At 53.5% G+C, this 23339-nt stretch overlaps 3 protein-coding genes across 5 annotated transcripts in view; 1 reads left to right on the plus strand and 2 right to left on the minus strand.

Annotated features, from left to right (window-relative positions):
• Window positions 1–4840: 4840 nt before the first annotated feature.
• VPS51 (VPS51 subunit of GARP complex) lies at window positions 4841–13937 on the minus strand. The gene is made up of 10 exons (XM_073351887.1): window positions 13665–13937; window positions 12768–12897; window positions 12503–12649; window positions 11643–11862; window positions 10464–11205; window positions 7656–7871; window positions 6568–6786; window positions 6361–6482; window positions 5820–5907; window positions 4841–5365 (listed from the first exon to the last, which is right to left on the minus strand). The coding sequence occupies exons 1-10, from the start codon at window positions 13878–13880 to the stop codon at window positions 5105–5107; spliced, it is 2361 nt and encodes a 786-aa protein (XP_073207988.1). The 5' UTR covers window positions 13881–13937; the 3' UTR covers window positions 4841–5104.
• An 851-nt stretch (window positions 13938–14788) lies between these two features.
• LOC140914340 (sororin-like) overlaps window positions 14789–23339 on the plus strand; it is a 34162-nt gene continuing 25611 nt past the window's right edge. Inside the window, exons 1-2 of the mRNA XM_073351896.1 lie at window positions 14789–15285; window positions 15866–15965. Of these exons, the coding sequence (XP_073207997.1) occupies window positions 15052–15285; window positions 15866–15965 (334 nt within the window). The 5' untranslated portion in view covers window positions 14789–15051. The remainder of the gene's footprint in view (window positions 15286–15865; window positions 15966–23339) is intronic.
• On the minus strand, window positions 16580–23295 carry ZFPL1 (zinc finger protein like 1). Of its 3 annotated transcripts, none has more exons than XM_073351889.1 (8): window positions 23221–23295; window positions 22825–22947; window positions 22026–22137; window positions 21369–21562; window positions 21004–21079; window positions 20359–20544; window positions 19845–19980; window positions 16580–19610 (listed from the first exon to the last, which is right to left on the minus strand). In XM_073351889.1, exons 2-8 carry the CDS (start codon window positions 22924–22926, stop codon window positions 19421–19423), a joined length of 996 nt encoding a protein of 331 aa, XP_073207990.1. In that variant the 5' UTR covers window positions 22927–22947; window positions 23221–23295; the 3' UTR covers window positions 16580–19420. The 3 variants fall into 3 exon arrangements, with proteins under 3 accessions (XP_073207990.1, XP_073207989.1, XP_073207991.1); XM_073351888.1 differs by having other exon boundaries at window positions 19845–19983; XM_073351890.1 differs by lacking the exon at window positions 16580–19610 and adding an exon at window positions 19618–19717 and having other exon boundaries at window positions 19845–19983.

The raw sequence follows: 23339 nt of genomic DNA on the forward strand, positions 1-23339 counted from the left end.
CCCCTCCTGCAGTTACTGCTTCCTCGGGCCTTTGCTGTGAACGGTCGCGGGTCACCCTAGCAAGCTGGTGTGCATGGCCTTATATCTTCTTGAGTTAATGGGCCGCAGCCTTACTCTCAGCCCTGCTGCTCTAACCACTAGACATCACTCCCCACCCAGAGCTGGAACAGAACCCAGGAGTTCTGACTCCCAGTCTCCTACTTATACCAGTAAATGTGAGAAAGGCTGGCCATTTGGACTGGGTCTTTCGTGACCTCAGGATGCTTCAGACCAAAACCTTGTGCAATCCTGGCCCGAGGCAGAGTCCTTCTTCATTCCCACTGGTGACCAGCTCCAAGCCTGAAGAGTGAGGCTGGAGAATCCCTGGGTTGTTGCTGGCTTGGACACATACTCCCTGTGTGCACATGGGCAGATCACTGAACCTCTCTGGGCCTCAGTTTCCCATCTGTGAAATGGGAAGAATAGTTGTTCCTCTGCCTTGTCTATTCAGATTGTCCTGGGGCAAGGGCTGAGTCTTACTGTGTGTGTGTGCAGCACCTGGCACAATGGGGCCCCAATCTCGATCAAGCATAGGCAGCCCCCAGCACAATGGGGGCCCCACTCTCAGTCAGGGTCTGTGAAACACCTGGCACAATGCAGGCCCTAGTCTTCATCAGGGTTTGTGCAGCACTCCATACAATGGAGCTCTGATTTCAGTCAGGTCTGTGCAGCGACGGCTACCAATAGGCCCCCGTCTCAGTGAAGGACTGTGCAGTGCCCGGCCCAATGTAGCCCTAATCTCATCTGGGCTCTGTAGGTGCTACTGCAATGCCAGTGGTAAATGCTGCTCCAACACTGGAATGGTAATCGGGGGCCTAGCCAGGACCACGTTTTGGCACTATGTTAGGAGGGAGGAAAAGGAGACAAGACCCGCAGCTGGGACTGCTCTGTGATGACACTTGACATTTCAGTCGTGCCAGGAGAGAGCCTGGCCAGGGAGAACCAAACTCTCTGTCTCCTTGAACTGGTATTTTCCCAGGTTGTGCTTTACCTCATTGTCAGAGCATGTTCACTTGCCCAACCCTGGAATCTCCCTGCCTCCCTGAGCAGCGCTGCAGAGCACAAGGAGTTAAACTCTCTGCGCACAGAGTGTCCCAGGACCCTGGGTAACTACAGGGTGCTCGGGAGCGTTACCCAACTGTGGCCCTTTCATCACAGCCTGAGCTAGTGCCAGGTCATGGGGCACGTGCCGTCCTCTGAAGCAAACAGGATCGGTCCAAGTTATGAAACCAGGGGTGTTCTGACTGCATAGGGGCCCGGTGTCTGGGATGCAGGAAGCACCACGGAGCCATGAAAAGGCCCCTTCTAGACAAGAAACTCTTGCTGCCATTGGAGTGGATAGTAAAAGAAAGAACCAACTGCTAGACTGCTGTGAGCTGGTTATCCCCCAGAGTTGTCTGGCCAGGATTTAGATGGGAGACCGGGTAAAGGTGTTGCAGGGAGTGGTGTAGGTTGCAGTGAACACCCTCTCCTTGGAGTCAGTGCAGATGCCTCCACGTGTTGCGAGGGGGTGCTGTGGTACAGGGAGTGGGGTGGGGGCTCAGTAGGGGGGCACTATCCCCTCAGAGGCAGTGCCGGCACCAGTGTGGCATTAAGGGGTGCTGTGCTGCATAGAGCAGGGTAGGGGCACGCTCCCCTCAGCAGGAGTGCTGATACTACTGGGGTGCTGTGGGGTAGGATACCCTGCTGGGTGGCGTGGCTGCCGCTGCTCTGCTGTAGTTTTTTGGCAGACACACAATGCTGCGGTTCTAACCCCTCATGCAGATTAAAGACATTTTTCCCAAGCGCAGAAGCATTAAATGCACCTCACTACCCAAATGCCAGCCTAGGTCAGTTCTGTCATCAGTGGCCCCTGATAGTCCCAGTTAGATCGGGGTGGGGGTTGTCCCTCCCCTTTAACTCCCTGTCCTAAATGGATGCTTTGGCACAGTGTTAATGCTTGCTACTCTCTACACCAGAAGCAGGTAAATTTCAGCAAGTGGTGAGCAGTCTTTGTATAAACAGCTGTGGTGCCCGACCCCAGAGGCAGCTGAATCTAAGGGTATATGTACACCACTAATTAAGGTGTAAGTGTAGCAAGGGTAGACATACGCCTCTAGATTCCTTATAGTTAGCATGGGTAACAACAGCAATGAAGATGTGGTGGCACAGGTATCAGCATGGACTAGCAATCCCAGTAGATGCCTGCCAGGGACCATGGCTACTTATCTGAGCGGCTAGCCCATGTTGAAGTCCATGATGCCACATCTGCCCTGGTGTCGTTACCTGCACACTCTAGACTAAAGCTAGCATCGGTATGCTTTCGCACACTATTCACACCTTAATTTGCGGTACAGCCATATCCTTGGCACTGGGTGAATGGTCTTTGTATAAACAGCTGCCATGCCCCACCCAAGAGGCAGGTGCAAGTGAGGCTTAGAGTATGTCTACACTTAAACCATTACAGCTACGGCCGCACCACTATAGCACTTCAGTGTAGAGAGTACCTGCACCGACAGGAGGGTTCTCCCATCCATGTAGTTAATTCACTTCCCAAGAGGCAGTAGCGAGGACAACGGAAGAATTCTTCCATCGACCTAGCGCCATCTACACCGGAGATTAGGTCAGCATAGCTGCATCTCTCCATGTAGTTATACAGCTATAAGTTCCCAATGTAGACCACCCCTTTGTATCTTTCTGAAGGATATGACAAGCCAATCCTATTTATTGGTAGAATCTGCCCCAGGCAATTACCTCTGACCTGGATGAAAACTGGATTTAAATTCTGTGCATGCACTGTGCTATTACAAAACCAGAGTGACACTCCACCATTCCCACCCTGAAGAATGAAGATGGGAAAATCCTGTGGTTTCAGGGCAGGGTCGCTGCAGGCATTTCCCCTCATACATAGCAATCATACTGTGGTCAGCATCTCCCTTTCTGCAAAAACAGAAGTAAGAGAAAGACAAAGGAAAGTGCAGGGCCATTACTTAATGGAGAAGGAGAGCAAATAATGGCTGACACAGGGAAGGCTGAAGTGTGTTTAATGCCTTTTTTGCTTCAGTCTTCACTAAAAAGGTTAGTTGGGACCAGATACTTAATACAGTTACTACTGAAAAGAGGGAGGAAGAACACATTCCAGAATAGGGAAAGAACAGGTTAAAGAATATGTAGCTAAGTTAGATATATTCAAGTCAGCAGGACCTTCTTAAATGCACCATAGGGTAGTTAAGGAACATGCCGAAGCAATCTGCAAACCAGTCGCGTTTACCTTCAAGAACTCAGGGAGAATGGGTGAGGTCCCAGACAACTGGGGATAACACCTATCTTCCAAAAGGGGGAAAATGGAGGACTTGGGGCATTATAGACCCAGTCTGACTAACTTTGATACCCAGAAAAAGATACAGGCACAAATTATTAGACAATCAGTTTGTAAGCCCCTAGAGGATAATAAAGTTATAAGGAAAAGCCAACGTGGATTTGTCAAGAACAAATCATGCCAAACCAACCTAATTTCCTTCTTTGACAGGATAACTACCCTAAGGGATAGAGGGGAAGCAGTAGATTTGATATATCTGGACTTGAGTAAAACTTCTGACATAGTCCCACATGACATTCTCATAAGCAAACTAGGAAAATATGAAATTACTAAGTGAAATTACTATAAGATGGGTGCATAACTGGTTGAAACGCTGTTCTCAAAGGGTAGTTATCAACGGTTTGCTGTAAACTGGGAGGACGTATCTAGTGCGGTTCTGCACGGGTCTATCCTGAGTCTGGTACTATTTAATATTTCCATTCATGACTTGGATGATGCAGTAAAAAGTATGCTTATAAAATATCCAGATGACACAAAGCTGAAGAGGGTTGCTAGCACTCTGGAGGACAGGATTAGAATTCAAAATGACCTTGGATGAATTGGTCTGAAATCAATACGATGAAAGTCAATAAAAACCAAGTGCAAAACGCTACACTGGGGAAGGAAAAATCAAACGCACAAATACAAAACAGGGAATAACTGGCTAGGCAGAAGTACTGCAGAAAAGGAACTGGAGGGCGACATAGTGGATCTCAAGTTGAATATGATTCAAGGCTGTGATGCTGTTGCAAAAACAGCAAACGTCATTCTGGGATGTAGTAACAGGAGCATCATATGTAAGACACAGGATGTAATTGTACTTGCTCTACTTGAGGTGAGGCCTCAACTGGAGCCATGTGTTGTTTTGGGCACCACACTTACACACAAAAGGTTGTTCTAAAGATTAGTTGTTCTCCACGTCCACATAGAGTAGGAAGAAAAGTAAATGGATTAGATTGCAGCCAGGGAGATTCAAGTTAGATATTAGAAAAAACTTTCTAACCCCAACAATAAGCAAGGACTAGAACAGGTTACACAGGGAGCAGGCAGAATCCCCTTATTGGGGTTTTTGATAACATGTTAGACAGACACCTGGCACGGATAGTCAAGGTATACTTGGTTCCTACTCAGTGCAGGGGGATGGACCAGATGAGCTCTTGTGGTCCCTTCCAGTTCTACGTTGCTATGATTCTATAAACCACACAAAGTGAAACAACAGGAGGGGGAGAAGGGATGATATGGAGAAATGCAGAGGCTGTAGCACATGGCAGCTTGCAAAGGCAAAAGCTCTTGCACCCACATCCGGGAAGGACAGAAGAGGAGGCTATTGCTAGATGGGAAGGGAGATTCAGACCCTGCAAGTAACAAGGCACCAAGGAAGCCATACATGACACGGGGTCTCTGAGATTGAGGCCAGTGGAGGGGAGCTAACCCCAGAGCTTGCAATGAGCAGCAGAGACATGATCAGATCATGGTATGTTTTATTCAGCACATTCCCCTCCCTGTCCAATAAGATCCAGGCTAGCAGTAGTGAGAATATGCACATGGCATTCCCCCTCCCCCCGGTATGTTCACAGGCCATTCTCTGCCATGCTCTCAGGCACCCTTCATAACCATCTGGTATGGGAAAGATCTGGTAGAATGGATGAGTCTGAGGGGGACACGTGTCCACTCCCCACATAGGAGTAAGCCAGCATCTGCCTTGAGGCTGGGCTGACTCGCCTCATATCAGCCCCTCTCACAGATGACCTCAATGACACTCTGCTCCATGGGCACAGGGTCCAGGCAGCGGTGGGCTGTGCTGCCCACGATTTCATCTAGCAGGAAGTGCACCAGGTTCTCATCGCAGACAAAGCGCCACAGGTAAAGCTGTAGATAGTAGCAGTCCACCTGGATCTGCTGCAGGCCATAGCGCCCAAAGGTCCGCAGCCGCACGCATTCCAGGAAGGTCTTCAGGCTGATCTTGATTATGCCAGTCAGGACGGAGACCTGGGGAGTGGGTGGGGAGGTCATTCAAGCACTGTCCCTTATGGGCCTGGAGGACACAGAGGGGAAGAATCACCTCCAGGACTCCCTATGTGGCTGAAGTCTCTTGTGGAGGAATGAGGCCAGGTCTGGGCTGCACACCGAGCCGGAGGAGCAAGGGGATCAGTGGCAGCTAGGGAACAGGGAAGTGTGAGTGAACATGGAGTGGGTGTGTGACAGCTCTAGAGGGAAGGGTCCCCAGAGGACGGGGGAGGTGTGTGGGGAGCTCTGTTCCTCCTTTAATGCACTGTGGGGGGTCCCTTGAAGATTAATAGATCCTAAGGCCAGAAGAGACCACTATGATCAGATGGAGTGAGTGTTGGGAGCTGTGTCCCTGCACTGAGGGGGAGCTAGAGGACTGGCTGAGTTTAGGGGGTTCTGATCTGTGGCTCTCCCCCAGGGTGGCAGCTCTGCTCACCTTGTTGAACTCCACGGGGCTGAAGATGTCGATGCGCTCAGAGAACAGCTTCTGAATGTTACTCAGGAGGTTAGTGTCCAGGGGGGCACTGCATGGGAAGGGGGGGGAGGTGAGGCAGAGACAAGGGGTTACACACTCACCAGGAGCCAGGAACCCCACTGCATAGCAGGGGATTGGATCTGGGCAGGCCTCCTCACCTGAGGCTGCGTCTGGGAGTAAAATACTGGGTCACAGCCCTCTCCTCTGGGGTGCAGGTAGGAACAGCCGACCTGCCTTCGTGCAGGCCACTCACCCCAACATGTAGCTAGGAGGGTAGACACCTCACTGCAGCTCTGCCAGTGCCCCTCAGTTCTGACCTGCAGCCCCCTAATATCCCAGCCCTGCCGGTGCCCCTTAATCCTGACCAGCAGCCTCCTGCTATCCCAGCCCTGCCGGTGCCCCTCAATCCTGACCCACAGCTTCCTGCTTTCCCAGCCCTGCACTCCCCCCGCCAATGCCCCTCAATCCTGACCCACTCCACACCCTGCCGCAGCCCCCTGACCTGGGCGTGTAGCTGGGTGCGTAGCGGCTCTGCTGCCGGGAGCTGCTGTACACGGAGAAAGTCCTCTTGCTGGAGTCGCTGCTCTGGGCCTTGCGGACGCCCTCCTCGTACAGGAGCCCCACCTGCAAGCGGGTAGGCAAGAAGCCTGGGTGAGTGCGGGGTCCCTGGGGGTACAGGAAGCCCTGGATCCTCCTTTCCCCCACTGACCTGCACGTCGATGGAGGTGGTGTCCTCCACCACCCTCTTCATGACGGCCCGCACGTTGCGCGGCTCAATGGTGTTGACCCAGTCGCGTGTCTCCACGCTCTTGCGCAGCATCTGCGAGATGATCAGCCCCTGCACCTTCACGTAGTGATTGAGCAGCCTCTGGGCTGCCTCGCGGGCCTCCGCACACAGGCTGGTAACTGGGGTGATGGGGGAGTGATCCTAGGGAGAGAGAACAGCGGGTCAGTGGTGCCGGACCGGGCATTTTCCCCAGCACCCACTAGCTCCAGGAAGGACAGGCTGCCCCACCCTTCCACACACGTGCCACCCAGCACCACCAGCTCCATGTGGGTCAGGGTCGCTCAGCCTCTCCATCCCACCTCACCCCACTGCTCCTCTGGCTCTGTGTGGGCAGGGGTGCTGCTAGGGATGACATAGGCTTCATTCCCCCCAACTCCCCACCAGTTCTGTGTGGGGCAGGGGCACTCAAGATGGCATGGGCTGCCCCAATCCTACCCTGCCCAGTGCCATCCATACATCGCTTCCCCCCAAGCTGCCCCCATCCCTGATGCTCCCCATGTCCCCACTGCCTGCAGGTGGGGATGGAATCTCAAACCCACTGAAGGAGTGGGGTGGTCAGATCAGCTGGGAACTGACAGGAAACCCTGTGGCATGCAGCAGAGCCAGGGGGGTGCATGCCCACACACTAGATCTCCCACTGCCATCCAGTCTGAATACATATATCCCATCCCTTCCCCTGGGCAAACGATTCCTCAGCCCTGAGGATCCCAGCCCTGGGGATCATCCCCTGGAAATCTGGCTTAGTCACACACTCTGGGGCCACTTCCTAGCATGCTCCTCTTCGGGGAGACTGCCTCCCCCACCCTGTCTAGGTCCATCCTACTAGCCCTTGATGGGAAAGGAGGCCCTGGGGATTGAGGGGCTTTGAACTGAACATGGGGTCCCAGGTGGAGAATCCCCAGAGCCAGACAGACAGGGACACCCCTCCCCCCATACTAAGGGCCTGGATCCTGGGGGCGGAGATGTATTTCCTCCTTGTTCCTGCGTCCCAGGGGCTGGCACCTACCCACCTGCACTAGGAACTGCTCATCGGTCAGGGTGAGAATGTAGCTGATGGTGGAGGTCTCATAGTCCAGGCAGAGGCGGGAGAGCAGGAGCAGCAGGGCCGGGGGAGTGGAGCCACCCTTGTCCCCCGTGCTCTCACAGAACTGCCGTGCCGTCTGGCAGATGGACTTGATGAAGCCGACGATCAGGCCCTCGCGGACACCCTGACTGCAGAACTCACCCTGGGGGATGAAATGGGGGGAGGGGTTCAGCACTTCCTCTTGCTGCCCAGTAGAGCGGCTCCTTCTGGAGCCAGGCAGCAATTCTGACACCATCTCCCCACTCCATGTCTGCTCCCCCAGATGAAGACTGCCCATGGAATACACCCAGATGACAGACCTGGTGGGGTTGTGGGTGGGGATCAAAGGGCACCAGCAGAAATGTCATAGTGGGAGGAGTCCTAGGAGCCATGGGTTGGGATTAGGGGGAAAGATATAGGAAAAAGTTACAGGGACATAAGACTCGACAGGACCTCCTAGGTTACGGAGTCCAACCCCCGCTATCACAAGCAACCAGGCCATATCGTCCTGGCCACAAACTCCCTTGTAAAATTAGTTGGGCTGTTTTCCCCCCACTTCACCTGCTGGGAGGCTGTTCCAGACCCTTCCTCCTCTGATGGGTAGAAACCTTCTCAATTCCAGCCTCAACCGATTCCTGGCACTTTATCCCCATTTGTTCTTGTGCCAACACTGTCCTTTAGCGCCAATAGCTGTTCTCCCTCCCTAGGGTTTGCCCCTCTGCTGTATGTACAGAAAGCAGTCAGATCCCCTCCTGGCCTTCATCTGACCAGTCTAAACAAGTCCAGCTCTTTCAGTCTCCTAAAATCAGCTCTCCTTTCTCCTCATCAGCCTAGGAACTCTTCTCTGCCCACGGGCCAGTTTGAAAATCTATCTGATAGACGGGGCTTTTCAGTACACCAGATGAAGGCATAGCAAGATCCAATGGTTGGAAGTTGAAGTTAGACAAATGTAATCTTGATATAAAGCAATTTCCTAGCAGGGAGGGTGGGTAAACACTGGAACAGCTCACCAGGGGAGCCGTGGGCTGGCCAACACCTGGAGTCTGCTGATAATAGCACATCTTAATTAATTAGCCTCTTACAGTTTGTATGGCAAATTCCACCTTCTCTGTATGTGTGTGTGTGTGTGTGTATACATATATCTTCTTATTATATGTTCCATTCTATGCATCCGATGAAGTGGGCTGTAGCCCACGAAAGCTCATGCGCAAATAAATTTGTTAGTCTCTAAGGTGCCACAAGTACTCCTGGTTTTTTTTCGGATACAGACTAACACGGCTGCTACTCTGAAACCTAAAGCAAAACTAGATTTCTTTCTAAACTAGATCTCTTTCATGCTTTAATCCAGCATCTGGGGAAAATTCTACAGCCTGTGTGCGTAGAAGAGCACTGCGTGATCATAATGGTCCCTTCTGGTTTTAGAATCTATGAAAGGCCCACATGGCTCCTTAGTTCAGGAGACAAAACACACAGCTGAATTGTGTATCAACATAAAAAGGCACATGTATGGTGTAGTTTCAATTGTACAAAGTCCTTGTGAGGGATGGGACATTCAGAAAGGCCGCAGGCTCTGAAGCCAGTTATGAAGTCAGGGAGGTCCCAGCAGCAGCCAGGAAACCCCTGCAGACTGATACAGAATAGTATCTGCATGGAATACATTATTCCAGAGGTCCCCAAACTGGGAGGCGCGCCCGCACCAGAGGGGCATGGAAGAACCTTCAGGGACAGGGGGCAGCAGAGACTGGGCCAGCCCCAGGGTTGGTGAGGGAGCACCACCCAGCCCCTCCCTGCCCGCAGCTCTGGTCCCATCCCAGCCGCATCCCCGGCTCCCAGCCCTGTGCCTGGCCCTATCCCCAGCCTGGGGGTGGGGTGGGGCTGGGAGCAGAGCCGCACCTGACTGCAGGCTCGGTTGCCAGTCCCCACCACAGCCCCCTATAGCTCCACCCCTGCCCCCAGCCTTGGCAACAGCTCTGTCCCTGGCCCCGCTCCTGGCCCCAGACCCACCCCCAGTTGTGGCCCCAACCTCGGCCCCCTTATCCCTGTCCACATCACTGCCGCACCCCAGCTGCAGCCTCCACTCCCGGCCCCAAAGACAGGGGTAAGGGCGCGACTCTCAAAAGTTTGGGGACCACTGCGTTATTCTGACTCCCTGAAAGGCCCATAGCCAAGGATTAGGTGTTTATGGACATGTGGTTTAGAGGATAGAGCACTGGGACTCAACAGACCAGGGTTCTATTCCCAGCTCTGCCCCTGGCCTGCTGGGTGACCTTCAGCAACTCACTTCCCTCCCTGTACCAGTGTGTATCTTTGGGGCCATATCCATACATATCCCATGGCATCTGAGTGCCTTACAATCTTCAACGTATCTATCCCCACAATACCCCTATGCAGCAGGCCAGAGCTATTATCCCCCTTATATAAATGGGGAAACCGAGGCACAGAGTGGCTAAGTGACTTGCCCAAGATCACAGAGAAAGCCTGTGGCAGAGCAGGAAATTGAACTTGTCTCCCAAGTCCTAGGCTAGTGCCTGAACCACTGGAGCATCCTTTTGAGTTTCCTCATCTCTACAAATGGAGCTGATGATAGCGACTGCCCTTATACAGAGCTTTGAAGATGTCCTGATGAAAAGGGCTAGAAGAGCTAGGGATTGCTGAGGGGCACCAGAACTGCTGGAGAAGAAACTGAATACCCCTGACCCTCAACCTCTAACTCCCATGGTTCACAATCCCCTCCTCCCCCGCCAGGCAGTGTCACCTTAAAATAGGGCTTGTTGGAGAAGGTGATGTCCTTCGCTGTGAAAAGGTGAACGTAGGTAAGCACTGACTTGATCTGGTTAAGGACAGAGGCCGAGATGGTGCCCAGAAGCTCAGCCAGGTTGGGGCTCTCCTTGCCTGCCAGGCGTGGGGCAGCTAGTGACTGGCGCACATCTGTCAGACAGTCCTGGTAGAAGCTCTGCAGGGCCAGCAGGTACTGGCGGATGCGCTCCTTGGCGGCCCGCACCACAATCTCTGTGCCCTCTGCTGCCACGTTGGAGGCTGGCAGCAGCTTGGCCAGGGCTTGTAGGCGCCGATGGAAGCGATCCAGGGCCCGCACCAGCAGTGAGTTGTCCCCGACCCCTTTCTCCAACTGGATGCGCCGCTCCACCAGGGAGAAGTATGTCTCCATGAGGGAGTTGACGAAGGCCACCAGCTTGTCCTGCGCCATGCGGGTGATGCTCTGCACCCCTTCTCGGCTGACAAAGAGCTCCTGGTAGGAGGCGATCACCAGGCACATGTTGCTGACAAAGATGTTGCAGCCACGGTCGATGAACTCCAGGATGTCAGTGATAGGGGCACCACCTGGCTGCCCCAGCTCTGCTTCTAGGGCCTCCAGCTCAGCCTCCAACCGGCAGCAGGCATGTGAAAGGAACTCGTCACACAGCTCCTCTGCGGGTTCATCCAGCTGCAGCAGCAGTTCCACGCACTCAGCCAGGTCCTTTGCCCCAGAGCCCCCATCCCTACCAAGGAAAGGAGAGGACACTGGAGATGCCAGGGGAGCTGACACATGGACCCCCCCGCTCCCAGTGCATCTGCAGCAGGGTTTAAGGGACGGCTATTGGAATTAACAAGAGCATGCAGCTTCTGGACCTGGAATCCAATCCAACTGTCCCAATCGAGGTGATAATTCTGAAACCTGATGATAGACCTCAGTGTTGCTGATTTCCACCATGCGGTCACTATTTGTGTTGCCGTTAAGTTTCAGAGTTAACAGCCTGACTGAAATGAATGGGGGAAGTTGGGTGATTAAGGTAATAGATAACCTATCACCCTTTGGATCAGACCATTGCACCCATCTACCCTGGTATCCCTCCCTCTCTGGGTCAGACCAATGCAGCTGTCCCACTTCATTCTGTGTCTGCTCCCCCAACACTGGATCAGATCCAAGGGCCTGTACCTGAATTTCTCCCGCAGCTTCTGTGCCAGGCTGGCCATGATCTTCTGGCAGTCATCCTGGATGCCCTGGAAGGAGGGCATGTGCTGGTACTGGTGCAGGATAGAGCGGGCTTTGCTGTAGTAGCGCACTGCCTGTCCATAGGCCTCCAGTTCCACACACTTGGTGAGGCGGGCAGGCAGCTCAAAGAGGAACTGCAGCTTGCGCAGGAGCGTGTGGACCCCTGGGATCCAGAGAGACCCTGTTAGAGACAGTGCCAGCATCCCCTAACACGCACCTCCTCCGTATGCCCTTCTCCAGCTGCTCAGGCAGAATGTGGCCCGGAGCTCTTCATGGACCCTCCCACAACCCCTGTTCTATCCTGATTCTTCTGGTCACTGGGTGGTTTCCTGAGCTGCTCTTCCCCCTCCATCAGCTGTCATCTTGGCCCTAGATCAGGGAGACCAGATAACACTGCCCTCCCGAGCTGTGGAGATGAGCAGCCACAGCACTGGCCAAGCAGGAGAATGAACAGTGCAGCTACAGGGCTCTCCCTCCCAGGCTTCCCTCCATGCCTCGTTTCTAGCCTTGGAAGCCCTAGATCCACTCCTGAGTCCCTGCCTCCTGAGAAGAGACTTGGTGTCTTGGCCCAGACAAGGCAGAGGACAGCACACCTGCCACCCTCTCCCAGAATCCTCTCTGCTCTTGAACCTCACATAGGATTTACTGTGTCAGATACAACCAATGAGCTCATCATGCCTCCCCATGCCATCCCTACTGCCCTGGATCAAATCCATGAGTCTATTCAGCCCCATATCCCTACCACCCCAGATCAGACCCTTGGATCTTTCCAGCTGGCTCATAGGACAGCTTGTGGCCAGTACCCGAGAGCTTGGTGATCTGCTCGTGCTGGTCCTGGAGAGTGCTGCTGATGCAGGCACTGAACTCCGTGATGACAGCCATGTTGGCAGCCAGGCAATCCATCTCGTCCTCCATCTTCTTGAAGTCATTCTTCATCTTGCGGATTGTGTCTGGGGAATAGAAGAATGAAATCAGCCAGGCCCAAAGATTCAGCTGCAATGTTAAGGACACAGGCCCACTCATCCCCCACATCTGGAGGACTGGGATCTGGGTAGCCCTGCATGGTACCTGTGGCTGAGATGAACTTGTTGTAGTTCTCATAGACCAGGGTCTGCATGTCACTGTCCAGGGCGCGGATCTGCTTTACCATGTCAGTCTCACAGTCCATAAGCTGGGCTAGTGAGCACTCCTTCCGCAGCTAGGGAGAGTAACAGTGAGTGAGGGGCATGGCCAGGGATGCCAGCTCTGCCAGTCCCCTTCAATCCCCACCTGTTTCCCTATTATCCCAACCCTGAGCTTCACCCTACAATTTTGCCAATTCCCCTCAATACTGATCTGCAGCCCTCTACAATCTCAGGCCTAGACTATGTGCTCTCCCCAGCTCTGCTGGTGCACCTCAAGCCTGACCTGCAGCCCCATCAATCTCAGGTCTGAACTCCCCTACTCTGCTGGTACCCCATATTCATGACCCACAGACCCCCCCCATATTGGGGGATGGAGGTGCATGGGAGGGAGGAGGAAGGAGGGCTCCCCAAGGGAGGCAATAGTCACTGGCAGGGGTTGCAGTACTGAAAGGGGTTTGACCGGCTGGTTTCCCTGAGAGACAGGCTATAAAGTCAACCCCTTTTTGGGAGAATCCCCAGGTGCAGTGGCTGCTGTGACAGGGTCCCTGGGAGTGAAGTGTGGGCGTGTGGAGTCCCGCCGGGGGCGCTACCCCCAGGAGCCTGGGTCCCTAGCAGGGGCAGACCGGGGACTTGAGGGGCGAACCCTGGAGAATCAGTATGGGAGGGGAGGGGAGGGGAGGCTCCGCGGGCAGGGTTCGGCGATCCGGGGGCGGGGGGGGGGAGTCCGGCAGAGGGGTCAGTGTGTGGGGGGGGCTCATTGAGGCATACTGGGGGGAGCGCCTTGGTACGCGGGGTCCCATAGGGACCCCTGGGTCTGAGCACATCCAGCATCAGGGAGCACCTTAGTGAGGAACACTTCCGGGTCGAAGTGCGCCCCATTGATGTCAGTCGGTCCCCCGGGATCCCCGCCTGGGGCCAGGCCGCCCCGAGCCTCCCCCGCCGGGTCCGGCAGCCCGTAGTAGAGCTTCAGCATCCCGTGCGGCCGCCGCTTCCCGCCCGGCGCCTCCGAGCCGGGCTCGGCCGGGCCCGGCAGGGGACCCCCCTGGGGAGCTGACATCTCCCCCGGCCCAGAGCCGCACAGGTTTGTTTGGATGAGGGAAAAAAGACGCTGAGGTCACTTCCGGGATCAGTGACGTTCCGTTGAGAACATCCCCCCCCCCGCTCCCGATGGTGAGGTCATTTCCGGGATCAGTAAAGTTTGTTGAGAGCTTTCACCCTCCATGGCGGTGATGTCACTGCCGGGATCAGTAACGTTCTGTTGAGAGCACTCAGCCCCAATGGCCGTGAGGTCACTTCCGGAATCGGTAGCCTTCTGCTGCTTTCACAAAAGCTCCCCTGGAGCGACGCGCAGTTTGGCAGACGACGGCCGCTGTCTCGGCAATAAGCCTCTGGCGGCTGGGGCAGCGCAACGGTAACCACGACAAGGCGCCGTTTGCAACTGGATGATGTCTTGTCATGAGCCAGTGACATCATAGGCGCCGCGTGGTTCCCTGAGCCTGTGGCCGCGCCTTGGCATGCTGCGATGTCACCGTCTGACATCAGCCAGTTCCATACACACATGAATTAATCAGCCATCTGCCCAGCATTTTCCAGACCATTTTATGATGTCAGCACACAGGTGTGATTTATGACATCTCCTAGTCCTTATTTTGCCACATGACACCTTCAAATGGGTTTATGATGTCATCCTATTATTTCAATGTGTTAGTCTAGTTAATCTGTGCGTCCATCCACAGATCTAACTATCCCCATGCACACATCATCTAATCTATCCATCCATCCCTTTCCATACCCATCTAATCTAATGCATCCAATCCATCTATCTACCCATCCATGCCCTCACATACCATCTAATCTATCCATCCATCCCATCGCTATCTAATATTCCCATACCTGCTCATCCATCCATCTATACTCTATCATGCATGGGGACAATCTAATTTGTTTATCAGTGTGATATCTCAAATTGGGGGTAAGAGTTTATAATGATTCCCCATCCTGTATCCTTTTTTCCCCTCTTCCAGTGTGTCCACTCATTCAATCTTCTGCAATCCGTTCTCCTAGTCCCTATGGGTGTTCTGCAAACCTTTCTAGAACTCCCAGTTCTTTATGACCTCAGCACCCTGATACATGGATTCTGAACCACTCCTAGCCTGCAGTGAGGTCACGCCATCACTACAAACAGCCTGCAGACTGCCTCCTGGAGCTAAATACCCCCTCCCAGCACCATGGTCAGCATCAGAGTTACCAAGCAGCTGGTCCTTACACCTAACATGGGATGGGGAGGTATGAGCTGGAAGGACTCCTTTGTCACCATCACTTTCCCCAGCAAAGTAATCTTCACCAGTGCCTCCCTCCTGCTGCTGTTGGTTCACATGGGTATCTTCGGAGGAGACCTCTACCACTTCACTGTGACCCAGAAGTTCGATCTCATGAGCTTTCATGGCACCACAGTACTACTGGTAAGGGAGGTCCCCTTGCTCCTTGTGTCTTGCAGCTTGGCCTACAGGTTAAGGCACTAGCCAGGTACTTTGGACACCTGCTTTCTACTTGAATCTCTGCCACAGACTGTAGCTCAGTGGTTTGAGCATTGGCCTGCTAAACCCAGGGTTGTGAGTTCAATCCTTGAGGGGGCCATTTAGGGATCTGGGGCAAAAATTGGGGATTGGTCCTGCTTTGAGCAGGGGGTTGGACTAGATGATCTCCTGAGGTCCCTTCTAACCCTGATATTCTATGATTCTATTCTAAGTCACCTCATCTCTGAAGTGGAGATAACCCGTCTCTACTAGACAGGGATCTACAGGCTCTGGCCACTGTCAGACCTTAGGTCCAATCCAGGCTGGTTATTCCTATACCCCTAATACAGTTGAATACTGAGGGATGTCTATAGTACGAGGAGGGCAGCATTAGGACTCCTGGGTTCTAGTCTCAACTCTGGGCAGGAGTAGTAAGACATTTAGGAGGGGAGTGGGTTATAGCAGGTTAGCACTGGGGAGTGACAGATCAGGGAAGGGTCCTGACCATTTGCATTGGTCTCTACAGGTATCCCATGTGATGAGCTTTTACTGGGCCTTGCTTGCAACATTTTACACCTTGGAGGCCAATGACAAGGTTCTCAGGGGGTTTGCCCTGACCTCACTGGGTAAGTGACTCCAGCCAGATGCCTGAACTGCTGGGTGTTCCCAGCAAGGGCAACAGGGGAAACTCAGCTGAGTCTAACCAGTTTAAGTGGTTGGGGGGAGGGACAGGAGTCAGGACTACTGGGTTCTATCCTCATCTCTAGATGAGAAGTGTGCTCTAGCGGGAGCACCTTCCAAAGCCAGTTTGCAAGGGACATGGCAGCTGGGATTTAGGCTCCTCAGCTCAGGTTTCTGAGCATGACTCAGAACCACACAAGGGCACAGCCGGGGGACCTGTGTGCGTGACCATGAACACGTGGACACTCAGTTATTCTGGGGAGGACTCCAGCTGTTTAGCTGCCCCTCTGGTCCAGCCGCAAAGGGAAGCTGTGATCTCCTTTCCCATCCCCTTGACCAGGGCTCTGGCTCTAACCCCTCTAGTGATGAACTTCACCCTCTTCGTGGGCCGCTTCTGCCTGGACTACCTGACTATTGAATACAGGGAGGAGATTTACTGAACCCCATCCTGGCCTTGTCCAAAGCAGCCCTGGAGAGAGACGCACACGCAGCATTCATCCCCAGATCTGTCGGAACTGGGAAACGGGGAGGAAAGGGGGCAGTAACACACTGCTCAGGCTGTAGCCAAAATCAAGTTTAATAACAATACAGGATATTGCTGTAGTGTTAGCGATGGTGTCATTCATTAGTCATGTCACCTTCCTGGGAGGTGAGAGCAAGGCAGTCATTACAGCCAGGATCTTTCCCCCAACATGCCCAATGGGCACTCAACAACTCAGGTGGCCAACCCTCAGTGGGAGCATTTGATGGCTACAGGGCTCATCCCGTTCCACTGCAGTGGCCCATCACAACCCCTACCCCAACACCCCCCTGACCATAGGGTCATGCCAAAGGGCATGGGCCCAATCCAACCCTCTGGCTCATGCTGGAACTAACCCAAGGGAGGGGAAGAGGTTCTGATTCCACCCCCTCCATCCCCCACCACAAACAGCCCCCATCCTTTGGTGGAAGCCCACAGGACTTATGTTCATAGCTCTCCTTTCCACTGGCAGTGGCTTGTGAGGAAGGTGATATTTTTCCTCTACTCCTTCCAGCCTAAGTCCCATGCCACCTCCCCTACCCCAGGGCTAGCAGAGCCATCAGCAGAAAAGGGTGGGAGCTGAGGAGGTTGCAAAACAGATCCTGACTCAGGCCCAGTCAAAGATCTGGACTCAGAAAAGCAGGGGGATTGGAGGCAATGGTCAGTTTTTGGGCAGAGGGGGTGTGTGGCGTGTGCTGTCTTTGGTCACTGAGGCCACCCCATGCATTTCACACCCTACAGGAAGAACTGTCTCCTATCAACCAATTCAATAAATAGAAGGAAAGCAACCGTATTCAAAGCATGAAACCCCATCCCCACCAGAGCTCTGAAAATCCACAAGCCAGGAAGTCTCTTCCCCTCCCCTCCCCTCCATCTTTAAACTCCAGTGCTGACCAGCATGTCCCATCCCCTCCCTAAACTCCAGAACAGGTCAATACTTCACACACACGTGCCCCTTTCCAGTAGGGGACAGCCCAAAGGACCCATAGCAACAGCTCTGTACAGAGACGGGAGGGACCAGCTTTGGAATTACACACACCCGCCCTCATGGAAAGCAGAGGGACACCAACCCCACCCCGTTCTCATTAGTAAAATAATCACACCCAAGAGGACCAGCCAACTCCTTCCCTTTCCCCTGGTATTATGAGATGGGAAGTGAAGGCTCCCCTCAACGGAGATGATGTTAGGGGAAGGGGTTAACGACATCTCATCCCTACAAATAATGCTGGACGTAGGGGGTGGATCTCAGTATTTGCCCTTTGAATTCTAGCAAAGTTAAGGCCCAGGTAGTTACTGATGTGAAAAATTAGAATTGGTGAAAGTAAGTTATATCTCCCACACCCCCCAATATAGCTCAGTAGGAGGGGAGGGTAAATGAGGATGCGACAAGGGGCTGGTTCCTGTCATTTGGTTCAATGAGCTGCATTTGCAAAACTAAAACGTGTGTGTGTGTGTGTGTGGCAGGGAGAGGGTTGGGATCCAGTGTCCATAACATTTGAACCCCCAAAGGATGTGTGGGAGAAGGGGGATGATGGAAGATTATGTACCACTCCCATTCACAGCAAAGCAGAAGGGTAGTTTTATGTGGGGTCTGTGGGTGGGGCTGAAATCCTGCCCCATCCCCAGGCAGGAAAGGAGATTTATGTTGGAACAGGCCTCCCCCAAAAAGTCCCAGCAGCTGGCTGTGTCAAACAGATCCTCTGTCTCCCATCTAGTTGAGACCAGGAAAATAATGACACCTCCCTCTTCAGGGCAAAGGGGTTTTGGAGACAAGGGTGAATAAAGCACAAGGTGGCTTAACATAGCAGATGGGCTTAGAATCAGAGAGCTCTGCAGCGCTTTGAGGATACAGGAATGGGTCCATCAAATATGGGATGGGTTTTACAAGGCACCTCTGAGGAAGCAGAGTCTGCCCAGGGTTGGAGAATGGGAAAGGGGAACAAAAGAGCCCTGAACCCTTTCAAACACCTGCATTCAAACAACTGTATTCTCACCCACTGAGACAATCTGGGCTGGCAAGTTCCAAGTGACAGACAGTTGAGAGGCTCCTAGGGGAAGGGCATTGAAGCCCAAGGTTTAAGGAGCCAGATGCCAGTTTCAGGGGGGCAGGGCTGTAATGCCAAGGAGGTCACGCTTCCAAGAAGGTGTGGGACATTTGCCCTTCAGTGCTGCTAACATCAGCTCTTCTGCAGGCAGGAATGGAAATGCCCAATTTCCCTGCACACACCCCACCAGCAGCATTGCTAGTTACAGAGTGGGGAAACTGAGGCATGGGGCAGGGAAGTGACTCACCTGAGATTGCGCAACGGGGTCAGCAGCAGTGGGAACAGAACTCAGGAATTCTGGCTCCCAATTTCCCTGCTCTGACCAATAAATCCTTGTGGGCTGGCAATGGAACCCAGGAGTCCAGGCTTCCATTCCTGTGCTGTCTCTCACTTGCCCCAGTCCTTGGACACTCGTACTAGCAGCACAAGCCCTCCCCGATCACCAGTGCTTGACGCTTTCCTCTTTCCTGGCCCATTCCAAAGCTGAACAGCTATAGTGGCTGATTCTCAGCTGGAGCACTCAGCGACTAGAGAGCTCATTCCAGCCCACCTCGGGGGGCCCAATCCGTAGCTGTACAAGTCTCCCCTTTCCTCCCAATCCTGCTCTGCCCACCCCACCTAGAGAGATGAGTCTCATTTTTAAAAGAGGCCAAAGTCACTTCACACCCCCCTCACCAGTTTCATGTTTTGACTCTCAGCTGAGCTGACCCAGCAGTGTCCTGGCTGGAGGCTTCCCCTTGTACTCCCCCCGGAGCCCCACTTGCAGCTGCCAGTCCCCAGCATCCCTGCCTTGGCAGGCCAGTCTTGGTGCCCAGGGAGGAGCCACCAGCTTGGTTCATTCCTGGCCCACCCGGATGTGGGGGTTGAACATGGGGTCCAGGTTGGGGTCATTGTCGGCCGAGGCCCGGCCCAGCTTTGACATGATGATGATCAGGGTTAGGAAGCCGATGCCGCCAATCAGGAGGATGATGACAAACCGCTGCATCAGGGATCTTGGCTGCCGCTTCTTGGACCCAGAGCGATTCCTGCCAGGGGACTTGTTATTAGCATGACAGTAGCAGTGCCCAGAGGCCCAAAGCGACATCAGGGGCACATCAGGGCATGTGCATCATTAGCAGTATTATGGTAGCGCCTAAAGACCGCAAATAAGATCGGGGGCACATTAGCAGTATTACGGTAATAGCTACAGGTGCCAACCGAGATTGCGACCCTATCATGGAGTGCACTGGTTTCCTCCCACCCCACCACTGATCACTTACTTCAGAAGCTGTGCGAACCAACTGAGTGTTGGCCGCCGGCGGTACTTGTCCTCATCACAGTCGATTTGGGTGCTGGATGCTCTGCCACTGCCACCCCCACCCTCCCGGGTGTCATAGACCTTCCGTGGTGTAGAGGCTGCTGGGGAGATGGGGAGTGTAGGAGCTTAGCAGAGAGCCATTGGCACCAGGAAAGGAGAAAGTGGTGGTGGGGGGGTACAGACACCCCCCTAACCTTATTGTCCCCCTTTCTGCCACAGCTAGGCAATCCATACACCTGTTCTTCCCCAGCCCTGTTGGCTGTGGTTGACCCAGACTCCTTTGTCCCTGAGTTATCTTGTCCTCTAAGTGGGCTCCTGATCCAGACAGGAGTGAATGGAAACAGCCTAAGGGACATGAGACACACAACCGCTACCCCACTCAGAAGGTAGCCACTGGGTCCTCACTTCTTCGGGGCTATGTTCCACTGATTCGTAATCCCCCCACCGCCGCAGGAGATGACAACAATGCTGCTCACCTGCATTGATGGTGATGGTCTCATTACTAGCATTCCCCATGTCGATGACTGAATGCTCCTCCTTCACGCCCCCATTGTTCACGCCCTGCTGCTGCTGTGGGGAAGAGAGGCCGGGCGGAGCACTGTAGGAATAGGCCGACATGGCACTTTGCTGGATGGTCTCCTCTGAGCTGGGGTCTGCCGTTGCTGCCAAGAAAGGAGGTAACAAAATGAATCCTGTGTGGAATGGGGCAGCCTAAGACAGCTGGCTTCCATCTACAAAGCCGGGACAGCAAACTGTGACCCACTTGCTCCATGGATCTCTGTGTCAGGGGCCCAACTAGAAGTGATGCCCTAGAACTGAAAAGTCTCATATCCCATTCCTTGATCCCTAAAAGCCAGCCAGTCTTCCCCTCCCATCACCTTAGAAGAGAGAGCAGATGAAATTGGACCCCTTGGTCTCATCCCAGGCAGCAGGGAGGTGGGGATTCTGGGCTACACGTGACCACTGGTCTGATCCAGTGTGGAAGGAGGGGATAGCAGACTAGGTGGGCCCCTAGGTCTGATCTAGTGTGGTGAGGGTGGGGGAGGTGGATACTGGGCTAGATGGGCCCTGTGCAGGCATCAGTGGAGCCATTCCCATGCCCATAGCCTGGCAGCACTTACCAGAGAAGCTAGACCAGTCAGTGTAATCTGTGGTATCAGGCGACTCTGTCTCTTGTATGGTATCAGCCTCATCAATCTGAAGAGAACAGAAGAAAACTGCGTCAGACCTTAGACACCAAAGCAAACTCTGCCCCATCAGCTCAGCCAATCCCAGATAGTGGTTGCTGCTCAAGCCGGAAGCTAGATCAAAGCTGGTGTCCCCTCTGCCGCATCCCCCAGAGGGGAAAGGCCCCTACTCTGTTTCCCATCTCCGGCTGGTACATTAACAGCAGTATCTGTCCAGCTTGGCTGTCCTCTTGGCTCCCATTTTGAAAACCCTCAGAGAGCCCCAAAACAAGAGGATAGTCTCATGGGTAATCTCTTACCAGTGGCAGCCCAAGCCCGGCCCGAGCCCAGTTCACAGTCGACAGTTTCTCTTGCAGCACTGAGGCCACCGGACTGACCAGGTTGGCTGGGGGGAAGATAGGACCCTTGCAGCTGGGACACTGGTAGCCAGCTGGGGCCGTGTTCTTTGGGAGCTGGTTTGCCATCTCGTTGAGACATGACCAGTGAAACAGATCTGCAAAGGTGAAGAGCATGGAATGTCTTTAAGTGAAGGGTCTAGATCAGTTACTCCCCTAGTCAGATCTACTTCACAAACATCTCCCCTTCCATTAGTCCCCAGGGGCAGCACAGCTGCTGGAAAGTAAGCTGGAGACCATTCTGCCATAGACATTGTATTCATCCACTCAGTTCTCATAATTGTAGGGGCTTTATTCCCACTTTCAGAGGCCAGCTGGCTCTTATGTGGGGTAAAGGGGTGGGGGAATCTGTGTGTAGAGATACCCAGTCTGATGAAGAAACTACAAAGACAGAATAAACAGGGTGCCATTTTGGCAATCATTTTTCTGACCCAAGTTTTATATTTGCTTTTAAAAAAAAGTAAATCAGGCTTTGGTGGCCAGGACTGTCACTTGCTAATGAAAAGAAAACCAAGCAAAGCTCTTGAAATGCTCCCAAAGCCATGGCTAAAAGTACCTCACCATAACACACAAGCCGGGCAGTATCTTTGGTGGACAGGAGGGTGTTGCAAAGACGACAGTTGGGGTTGTAATCACTGTCCTGAAGCCACTGGAGATAGGACTGAACAATGCACTGGAAGATACAGGAAGTTAGTGACAGAAAGCCCATGGTATGGGTGAGGTAGGATTGCAATTGGAGGGGCAGCACAAGAAAAGACTTTACATTTTAAGGCCTAAAGGGACCATTATGTTAGTTGAGTCTGAACTCCTGCCTAGTACAAATCACAGAATCTCACCCAGTGATTCCTGCATCAAGCCCATAACCTGTGTCTGAGCTGGAATATCTCTTGTAGAAAGATGTCCACTTATGACTTAAAGATTGCAACGGACAGAAAATTCATCATATCCCTAGGTATGAAGCATTTGTAGATGGGAACGTCCAATGAGGTCTATGCTAACAGGCCCCTGGACAGAATTGTGGAAGTATCAGAGGAAATATGAGGAAGGTGTCCATTGCTGGATATTAACAGGATGCGCCGTTCCAGGAGTCATGACACAGGATAGAGGAACACTGATAACCAAGAACTCAGGTTGGGGGCAGGGGAGAGGGTTGTTGAGCAAAGAGGACTTTCATATTTGATCCAGGTTGGCAGCAATTGAACCAGTGTCCAAGAGGGGAAAGCCCCGTATCCCATTCCCCATCCTCCTGAGCTAGCTGGTCCCCCCTCCCTGGGGCCACATTATAGCTGAAGCCCTAGAAACTCCCATTCCCCTGAGATGCCATTGCTCAGCAGCCAGACTGGAGCTGGAGTCCAGTTACCTTGGAATGGTTTGCGACGAGGCAGCTCTCACAGACATTCACTCGGTGCTCAAAACAGAAAAGGTTGGTGACTTTCCTTTTGGGGCATTTACACAGCCCCATGGTGCTTCACTGATGACACAGCTGGAGAGAAAGCGTACTGAGCAAAATCAAAGCCCAGATCGACCCCACTCCCGTCCCAGCGCTGGGACAGAACCCAGGAGTCCTGGGTCCCAATTCCCACCCCAACCACTAGACCCCACTCCCCTCTCGGCTCCAGGAGTCCTGTCTCCCAGTCCCCCCCGCCCCTGCTCTAACCGCCAGACCCCACTCCCCTCCCCAGTGCCAGGGAGGGAACCCAGGAGTCCTGGCTCCCAGCCCCGCTTTGCCCCTCCATAGGGTCCCCCTGACACTCACAGGCTCCTATTGAGGCTGAGTCCGCTGTTGCCACGTCTCTTCCGGGTAGGACGCAGCTTGATGACGTTACGACCTGAGAGACTCCCCGCAGCTCGGCGCTCTCAGGGAGAGATCGGGTT

Source organism: Lepidochelys kempii, chromosome 7 (genome assembly GCF_965140265.1).
Source record: "Lepidochelys kempii isolate rLepKem1 chromosome 7, rLepKem1.hap2, whole genome shotgun sequence".
In the NCBI taxonomy this organism is placed as follows: domain Eukaryota; kingdom Metazoa; phylum Chordata; order Testudines; family Cheloniidae; genus Lepidochelys; species Lepidochelys kempii.

Excerpts from the sequence above, each read along its gene's own strand:
- VPS51 (XM_073351887.1), bottom strand. The coding sequence starts at position 13,880 with ATGTCAGCTCCCCAGGGGGGTCCCCTGCCGGGCCCGGCCGAGCCCGGC. Across the intron at positions 12,898-13,664 it reads CGGAAGTGTTCCTCACTAAG|CTGCGGAAGGAGTGCTCACT; the intron begins GTGCTCCCTGAT and ends TACTCTCCCTAG. Across the intron at positions 7,872-10,463 it reads CCAACAAGCCCTATTTTAAG|GGTGAGTTCTGCAGTCAGGG; the intron begins GTGACACTGCCT and ends TTCATCCCCCAG.
- ZFPL1 (XM_073351888.1), bottom strand. The coding sequence starts at position 22,926 with ATGGGGCTGTGTAAATGCCCCAAAAGGAAAGTCACCAACCTTTTCTGT. Across the intron at positions 20,545-21,003 it reads TGACTGGTCTAGCTTCTCTG|CAACGGCAGACCCCAGCTCA; the intron begins GTAAGTGCTGCC and ends CTTTCTTGGCAG. Across the intron at positions 19,984-20,358 it reads GACCATCACCATCAATGCAG|CAGCCTCTACACCACGGAAG; the intron begins GTGAGCAGCATT and ends CCATCTCCCCAG.